This window comes from Schistocerca cancellata, chromosome 4 (genome assembly GCF_023864275.1).
Source record: "Schistocerca cancellata isolate TAMUIC-IGC-003103 chromosome 4, iqSchCanc2.1, whole genome shotgun sequence".
Taxonomy (NCBI): Eukaryota; Metazoa; Arthropoda; class Insecta; order Orthoptera; family Acrididae; genus Schistocerca; species Schistocerca cancellata.
In genome coordinates, this window is record NC_064629.1 from 144,923,254 (window position 1) to 144,932,875 (window position 9,622).

The 9,622-nt window shown below is 43.0% G+C and overlaps 1 protein-coding gene across 1 annotated transcript in view; it reads left to right on the forward strand.

Annotated features, from left to right (window-relative positions):
* Positions 1-9,090, forward strand: part of LOC126183934 (uncharacterized) — a 53,548-nt gene extending 44,458 nt beyond the window's left edge. The window contains exons 4-5 of the mRNA XM_049926281.1: positions 4,737-4,960; positions 8,637-9,090. Of these exons, the coding sequence (XP_049782238.1) occupies positions 4,737-4,960; positions 8,637-8,715 (303 nt within the window). The 3' untranslated portion in view covers positions 8,716-9,090. The remainder of the gene's footprint in view (positions 1-4,736; positions 4,961-8,636) is intronic.
* The last annotated feature ends 532 nt before the right edge of the window (positions 9,091-9,622 follow it).

Sequence of the window (9,622 nt, forward strand, 5' to 3'; positions counted from 1 at the left end):
TAAGGGTGGGCCAACACCATATTGAATTCCAGCATTACCGTTGGAGGGCGCCATGAACTTGTAAGTCATTTTCAGCCAGGTGTTCGGATACTTTCGATCACATATGATTCCACACCTCCTCTTAAACCACTGCACCGATTTCAACTAAACTTTGTACACATATGACTTATTGTCTGGAAAGAATCTCTGTGGGCGTAAGAACCATCCACCTATCAAAGGGGGGCAGGTCAAAACACAGCGTTATTCACGACGCGTGAATACCCTTACTTTAAACAGAAAATATTTAAAAATGAGGGCACTTACTCACTTGCAGCAAACTTTACATTTAACTTCAAACCTTTACGAAACGTTTTCTCGCTCACAACCCCCAAAAATGATGAAAGGAAAAGAGTGTATCGCTGACTACGTTTTTGCTGTTCGTGCAGTAAAACTTCCGCATGTAGCATTACGTTTTAATTTATTACTTCTTTACTACTAAATGTATTCGTGACACATTTGGTAGGCAAGTAATGGAGATGGGCAGAGAGAGGGAGGAGAAGAAGATGTAACAGCAAAATTATCTCACTGTGCGACACATAGTTCAGGAGATACACTGATAAGCCAAAACACTGCGACCACTGCTCATCGCGTGGTGGAGTTGCGGGCAAGTAACGCGGTAACTGTGACTGGATTGAAGAGTTTTTAGCAAACAGAACACAGCATGTTGTTATCAATGGAGAGACGTCTACAGACGTTAAAGTAACCTCTGGCGTGCCACAGGGGAGTGTTATGGGACCATTGCTTTTCACAATATATATAAATGACCTAGTAGATAGTGTCGGAAGTTCCATGCGGCTTTTCGCGGATGATGCTGTAGTACACAGAGATTTTGCAGCATTAGAAAATTGTAGGGAAATGCAGGAAGATCTGCAGCGGATAGGCACTTGGTGCAGCTGGCCCTTAACATAGATAATTGTAATGTATTGCGAATACATAGAAAGAAGGATCCTTTATTGTATTATTATATGATAGCGGAACAAACACTGGTAGCAGTAACTTCTGTAAAATATCTGGGAGTATGCGTGAGGAACGATTTGAAGTGGAATGATCATCTAAAATTAATTGTTGGTAAGGCGGGTACCAGGTTGAGATTCATTGGGAGAGTCCTTAGAAAATGTAGTCCATCAACAAAGGAGGTGGCTTACAAAACACTCGTTCGACCTATACTTGAGTATTGCTCATCAGTGTGGGATCCGTACCAGATCGGGTTGACGGAGGAGATAGAGAAGATCCAAAGAAGAGCGGCGCGTTTCGTCACAGGGTTATTTGGTAACCGTGATAGCGTTACGGAGATGTTTAACAAACTCAAGTGGCAGACTCTGCAAGAGAGGCGCTCTACATCGCGGTGTAGCGTGCTCGCCAGGTTTCGAGAGGGTGCGTTTCTGGATGAGGTATCGAATATATTGCTTCCTCCTACTTATACCTCCCGAGCAGATCACGAATGTAAAATTAGAGAGATTAGAGCGCGCACGGAGGCTTTCAGACAGTCGTTCTTCCCGCGAACCATACGCGACTGGAACAGGAAAGGGAGGTAATGACAGTGGCACGTAAAGTGCCCTCGGCCACACACCGTTGGGTGGCTTGCGGAGTATAAATGTAGATGTAGATGTAACAAAAGTATGTAAGCGGAGCAGTAACGGACGGAGGATTGGCCTAGCGAAGATATGGGATGCAAATGGGGAAATCCATTGAGATAAGCGAGTCCGACAAAGGGCAGATTTTTAGTATGCAGAGCCTTTGAACGAGTATCTCGGAAAAGGCGAAGGACAGTCGAACTTCCACTAGGCGCTAAATGGTTGGATGTCCACGACTCTTCATAGAACGTGGGGTTCGGAGGAATGTATGCTCTGTAAAGTAGGATATATGGTGATCTGCGGCATCTCTGCCGACAGAGCACAATGCCAGTGCATGCTCAAGTGTCTCGGAGCACACCGTTCATCGTACATTGTTGAACACGGAGCTCCGCAGCAGACCACCCTTACATGTTCACATGTCGACCGAACGACGTCGTCAGTTACGATTGCAGTGGACACCAGACCATCGGGATTTGACCGACGATCAATGGAAAGCTGTCGGCTCTTCGAATGAATCACATTTCTGCTACATTAGGTCGATCGTCATCTCTACAAAAGCCGTCAACGAGGTGAACGGCGGCTCGAAACGTGCAGCGCGCCGAGGACGCATGCTTGTGGGGGCAGTATTATGCTATGAGAGACATTCTCCTCCGTTTCCCTGAGAGCTGTGCTTGTAATCGAAGACATACTGACAACTGCGAACCACCTGCATCCCTTCATGCTTGAGGCAATATTAATTCCATTCCGGAAAACAGGCAAGGATCGTAGCACCCCAAACAGTTACCGGAGTTCAAATGGTTCAAATGGCTCTGAGCACTATGGGACTCAACTGCTGAGGTCATTAGTCCGCTAGAACTTAGAACTAGTTAAACCTAACTAACCTAAGGACATCACAAACATCCATGCCCGAGGCAGGATTCGAACCCGCGACCGTAGCGGTCTTGCGGTTCCAGACTGCAGCGCCTTTAACCGCACGGCCACTTCGGCCGGCAGTTACCGGAGTGTAGCCCTTACCAGTTGTATGGTTAAGACTCATGAACGTATGGTCAAGCGCCGTCTCGTCTGGTTACTTGAACCACGAGGTCACCTGAGCCGCTCGTCAGGATTCCTCCGAGCCACAATCCGTAGGTAGCGGTCATCCACTGCAGCAGTAGCCCTTGGACGGCCTGAGCGAGGCGTGTCATCGACAGTTCCTGTCTTTCTATATATCCTCCATGTCCGAACAACATCGCTTTGGTTCACTCAGAGACGCCTGGACATTTTCCTTGTTGAGAGCCCTTCCTGGCACAAAGTAACAATGCGGACGCGATAGAACCGCGGTATTGACCTGCTAAGCATGGTTGAACTACAGACAACACGAGCCGTGTACCTCCTTCCTGGTGGAATGACTCGAACTGATCGGCTGTCTGACTCCCTCCGTCTAAATCCGCACGGTGCATGGTTGATGATGATGATGATGTTTGGTTTGTGGGGCGCTCAACTGCGTGGTCATCAGCGCCCGTACAATTATCCAATCTTTGCTCAGTCCAATTTCGCCACTTTCCTGGATGATGATGAAATGATGAGGACAACACAAACACCCAGTCATCTCGAGGCAGGTGAAAATCCCTGACCCCGCCGGGAATCGAACCCGGGACCCCGTGCTCGGGAAGCGAACGGTGCATGGTTGTTTACATCTTTGGGCGGGTTCAGTGACATCTCTGAACAGTTAAAGGGACAGTGTCTGTGATATAATATCCACAGTCAACGTCTATCTTCAGAAGTTCTGGGAACCGGGGTGACGCAAGACTTTTTTTGATGTGTGTACATGTCGATAAACCTTAAAATCACACTAGACTAATGTGGGACCGCTCTACCGAATGGGCATGTAAAAGTTCCACTGAAAAAAAAAATTTTTTTTACTTTTTTTAAACCGGAAACGAATTGTCGCTTTCGGTTGACACTGGGCGTCGCATGAAAGACGTTATGAGCAGTATTTGTTTGGGCTGACTCCAGCTACACATTACAAAAACACCAGAGAAAATGCGTCTGACGCCTCTTACGAGGTGCATCCTGTATATAAAGCCAACGATTCGCAGCAGTATAACAACGTGTTTTCCAAACATGTTTTATAAAACCAAAGACTCGTTTTACATCGTTTACAACTGTGTTTTGAAATAAGTTATAGTTTATGGTACATTGATGCATACTTCTCACAACTTTCTTTAGTATCACTATGATGCTATATACCACAGCCCTTAATTTTACTTGAAGGCTCTGAGCACTATGGGACTTAACATCTGTAGTCATCAGTCGCCTAGAACTTAGAACTACTTAAACCTAACTAACCTAAGGACATCACACACATCCATGCCCGAGGCAGGATTGGAACCTGCGACCGTAGCAGTCGCGCGGTTCCAGACTTTACTTGAAGGAGATCGCTTGTTTCCCACTACAGTGGTCGTCTCTAAAATATTCGCTAACTTTTATCTCTCAGACAAATTATCCTTTCTTCTTTTACTGTCATAGAGACTGATGCCACTGATTTCAAGCTCGATAAACTTTTCTGTGAGTATCCTCTCCGTCTTTAATATCTTACAATATGATACTTTGCACTCAAAATACACTTATCATCAGTGCAGTGTAAAATAACTACTGATTTGCATGTTGCTCTGTAGACAACTTCTTGCGTAAGACTCTTCCGACTGGCGATAACTTTTCCGGTACTTGCCCTCCGCAAAGCTTTATACTTATTTTTCTGACCTCAGTTTCAATATTCGGTTGAGCTTACGTTTATTACGAGTATATAAAGTAAAGGGAGAGGGTGACATATAGGTAGATTTCCCAAAGTCTTTATTAGCGTTCTCAGTAACATGGTAGGTTCTATATGCGATGACATCACGGTCCACAAAGCTCTCCGGGCCGGATACATTTGGAACTCCAGATCCACCTCGTACTATTGCAACAGTTAACCATCCGTTGCCTGAATCAAGACTGTATCTTGATACCGTTTCATGAAAAAAAAAAAAAAAACGCTGCATATGACACACTTGAGAGCACATTGGGCCCTTTGGACGGGTGGAGACAGGGGAAGTGGCAAAGTGACGCATGGTGCTATTTGATTTCGTTTTCTCCTTATTGCAGGCTAAGAGGTGGGAAGAGTTTCCGAACGTGACATTCACGTTTGACTGTTCGGACCGCGCCGTGGGCTTCTATGCCGACATGGAGCATCACTGCCAGATCTTCCACATGTGTGATGAGGACGGCAGACGCATCCCCTACCTCTGCGCCAACGACACTTCCTTCAACCAGGAGTACCGTGTCTGCGACTGGGAGTACAACTTCGACTGCCAGAAGTCACAGGACTGGTGAGCAGCACACCTTGTATTTCTGCCTTTCTCTCTCCCTGCCATTAATGACGAATATATACAATGTACTTGTTGTTATCTGCGATTCAGTTTCAGAACTATCAGAAAAGTTTTCTCTACAGCCTCTTTGAAACACAACTTAAACTGAGTAAAAATTGTAAATATATTTCAGTTTTTTGAGTTTATTCAATAGAGAAAAATAATCTCTTTATAGCCTAGGAATTCTATAACAAACTTACATTTAATTACAGGTGGACATAAGTTTTAAAACTGTGTTGTTTCAGTAAATGAACGTGATATACCAAATATAATCGAAATAATATAACGGTTCACTTAATTTAATTGACCTTCCATTTGTTGTCCTGACATGTCTCCACGTGTCTGTTTAGTGCCTCGTATCTCTTGACCATTACTCAGGTGGCCCACGTTTCCACTAGCTGATTATTGGTTGTAATTATTCTCGTTTAAATGCACATAGTCAGAAAACATTTCTTGTGTAAGGGCGGTTCAATGAAAACGACACGGATGGGGAATTTCGTAGACTGTTTATTATTTCAAAAGTATTCGCCATAACTGTTAATACAGTTATCACACTGCAAGAAAAGGTCAGTGCCATCATGCAATTCTTTTGCGTTTTCCTATGGAACCCTGATTATACCCAGGCGTGAACTTCTTTATCCGAAGAAGTCGACACCTACGAGTGCGTTTCTTCGGGACTCCAGAAATATGCAAATCACACGGAAAGAGGCTGGACAGTATGAAGGATGTGTAAGAGCTTCCCAGCAAAACTTCTGCACCGAATTCCAAACAACCTTTTCAACACTGCAGAAGTTTCGCGGAGAACCCCTCGCTCATCCTCCATATAGCCCAATTTCTCCCCATGCGATTTCCATATTTTTGGAGCATTGAAGAAAGAAATTCGTGGCCTTCGATTTACTTCGGAGGTGCACATCTGGGCAAAGTCGTGGTTCTCTAGGCAAGTGCAAAAAATGTTCCAAGGAAGCATTGACCGTCTTGTCTCACATTGGGACATAAGTGTTTACAGTTATGGGGATTACTTTTGAAATAATAAACAGTTTACTTACTTTTTCCATCTGTCTCGTTTCCATTTAACTGCCCCTTCTAGGTTTTATGATCTTCCTCTCAAGCATGAGGATACACGTGCGACGTGACTGATTTCTAAGGTTCGTTTATCAAGACCTTCAGTCCGTTCTGTAACACTATCGACTACAACTTTAAGAATATCCAGTAATTTTCTGACGATATAATACATTCTTGTATACCGGATGTCTCGCCTGAGCGTCGCCGCATTTCCTCTTGTGTTTCGGTCGATATTTGAAATTTAGTTTCTACGGTGTGTAGATGGATTCAAATCAAACAATACTTCTCATCAAGTGTTTCATGTGACGCTCAGCGTCGTAGAAAGTGTCGGTTTATGTACCTTGACAAACATTTTATAACGTGTAATCGCATGTGCTCAGTGGTTGAGCGATTCATCGCTAGTCTAGTGCGATATTCACTTCAACGATAAATGTTGAATGGGACAACGAAGCACGAAGAATAACTAGTGCTCCTGCAGCTACTGTGTAACACTACTGCATGGCGGTAGCTAACAAACAGCACGGCCTATCTGTTGGACTAATACCCCTTCTAATAAATTCCGCGCTATCAAGGAGACAACTACTGCATGGCGCTCCTCCCTTCGTTGCTTCCACAAGGAATCAGCTGTCCTATGTCGCCTCCGCCTCGGACATACCAGATTAACCAATAGTTTTATTTCACGTTGTGGTTGCAGACTAATATCGCCAGACGTCTCACGGACAATTGACCTGGTTCCCCTTTTACTCCGTAAAAGTGGTTTTTATTTTCAGATATGACATTTTAAAATACTTTCGGGGCTGGGGCAGGGTGGCTGGGGTTGTGGCCTCTCCCGCCAAATGCTGGGTCTGGTGACCTTTGACCATACATTCTTTGCTAGCTGCCTTGTTCCTTATCTCTGTAACTGTGTTTTAATTGCTTTCACACACTGTTAGCCACTTTTTCTGCTGCACCTTGCTTTCCGATTTAGGGACAGCATTCCGATGAATAGTGGGTGCTGTTCCCCTTTCTAACACTTTGACTATAACGGATCAGGTGTGGGACGGCTGTGGTAGATACGGCCCCTTTGCTTGCAGAGCCCTGGGGAACTCGCGCGACCTCATCCACCTACTGACCTGATCATTTCGGTCCAATTGACATCCATCATGTTTATAGCCTTCTCATTTTCACTATTACTTTCGACTCTAAGGAATCCTTTATTCTGTAACTGTCTGCACCTTTAATTGGTTCGTCGGGGAGGGAGAAGAGTCAGATTCTGATGGGCTTATTTTCGCCACAGATGAGGCCTAGGAGACCCCTCGTCTGTTGTGACCTCCGTACTGGCCCGATCCTTATACTTTTGCTTCTCGTTGTGTTATTTCACAGCTCTAGCATCAATATATCCTTGAAGGCCTCGATTTTACCACACCTACATAATCGTACTTTCATAATTCGATCCAATTTCTGGCTGATGTCCCTAACTCTCGATGAACTGTCTGTCGACTGATGGACTGATTGCCTCGCTGTCTAGTACCTTAACTCACAACCATCCAACCAGAAAGAACGGCAGAGGATCACTGACTTTGTTGTTTGGAAGGATATTCGTAATTTTGTTTCACACTGTATAGGAGGAATGATTCCGAGCAAATACTGCCTGTTATGTGAGTCATGCGACATCCAGCGTAGAGGGAAAACGTTGCTGCGTATATTTCCTAATAACGTAACTATGGATTACCTACGGACTGCGAGAATCTCTCTCTAACGACTTCGTTATAAGGGCTCGATAAAACTGAAGCAAAAAAGAAAAACACTTTAATATGATTAATACATGTGCTTGAATTAAAACAGGAAAACTGTCTTAAAATGTACACCCATACGCCGTGGATAACTTTCAAAGTAATTAATTTTTAGAAGATAGTGACTTTACTATACAACTAGTAAAATAAAACAAAGAATCCCGCTGATGTTGCGAAACACTAATACGACAGAAACTTTGGCAGTTACAATGGAAACAGTGAATTCCATTTTCCTTTCTACTGAATACGACTACAACCAGACATTGCACGCACATCAAACACATTGCTTTTAGAGTAGACTACCCGCTTTAACTCGTAATTCCGTTACTACGAAAACACGATGCCGTCGAGATCATGAGGTACAAAATAGCCTCTTAGAGGTAGATCTATGAGGAAGGAATAACTATCGTGACATTCACGTAAAGTGATTTCGAGAAACAATGTGAATCCAAATCAGAATGGACGAACGAACATTTGAACACCGTTCCTATAGTACGTATGTCCAGAGGCTTAGCTAACTATACCACAGGGTTTTTTTGGGCTTTCCTTTTCAAATGCTGTGTTTCTTTTTAAGGTTTCTCCCAGTTAATTCGATTCGCCTTTCTTGCATTTTAGCCAATTTTTTTAAAGAGACTTTCACAGTTTGGTCGTGCTTATAATGAAAGTGTTATGTTCACATCTCATAACTTAGTTGTTCGGCTTCCGTCACATTAATCATGCGCTGTATCAGCTTTATTCTGTAGATTATAATTTAATTAATGAGTAAGGTAGTTATATTAATGACTGTTTTTCTTATTTTTCAGGTACTATCTTAACGAACTGACATACGTCACTGATCCACCAAAGCCCAAGAACGCAAGGCCCATAAACGCAGGACAATAGGAGTCGAACACCCAAAGGCTTGTTTAACTGAGCCATAATTGTCGCAAGTGTCAGCAACAAAAGTGTTAAAAACTATCATTTTTATGAGCTAAACATCTGTGTATAGCATATATTACTCAAAGAGAGAACATTATGAATCCAAAGGTCTACTAAAAATCTCATCTTCACGACTTATCCTGAGATACGAACGCATTAAAATCAATGTTCTGCATTTAGTTCAATATCAACAAAAGGCTGACAGATGTGTTAATTTTACTCATATTAGCATGAAATTTGTGTGCCATCAAGAAAACATGTTCAAAATATTTTTAAGCATGTCGTGATATACTTGTTTTTATATATAAATTCATGTTTGCCTGTATTTTAATAAATGTAAGTGTTTTATACTCTAGAGTGTATCTTGTTTCACATTACGTTATCCATCCATTTTATTTTCCATTTGCCTTTTGTTGTACCTATCCGAAGATAGATCCAACAGGAGAATAAGACGGACATAGTATGATACTCAATAGGGAGAAATGAAACTTTTTTACACATGTTAGTAAAGTCTAGTCGTCTCTTTGGTGCCATGATACTTAAATCTGCCACTAAATTAATAACTGGAATAAGGACACTTAGTGAAAGAAAATCTTGATGCTGAGAAGGAAATTTTAAGAGTTTATTTCATGAGGAAATACATTTGGCGCCGATGGGAAAAATTAATAAGGTATTTGGAACTTCGAACGATTACTGCAACGAGTTAAACACAAAAATACACGTCGTAGCCTTCTCGTATACACATTGTTCAGGGTACTGTCATTAATTTTTGTTCTCTAGTTTTCAACAACAACAGGGGCAATAGCGAGCTTCTGAGAGGGCAGGAACTCGGCGGCTCCCCAGTGTGAATTGCAGAGCAGCAACGATCCTT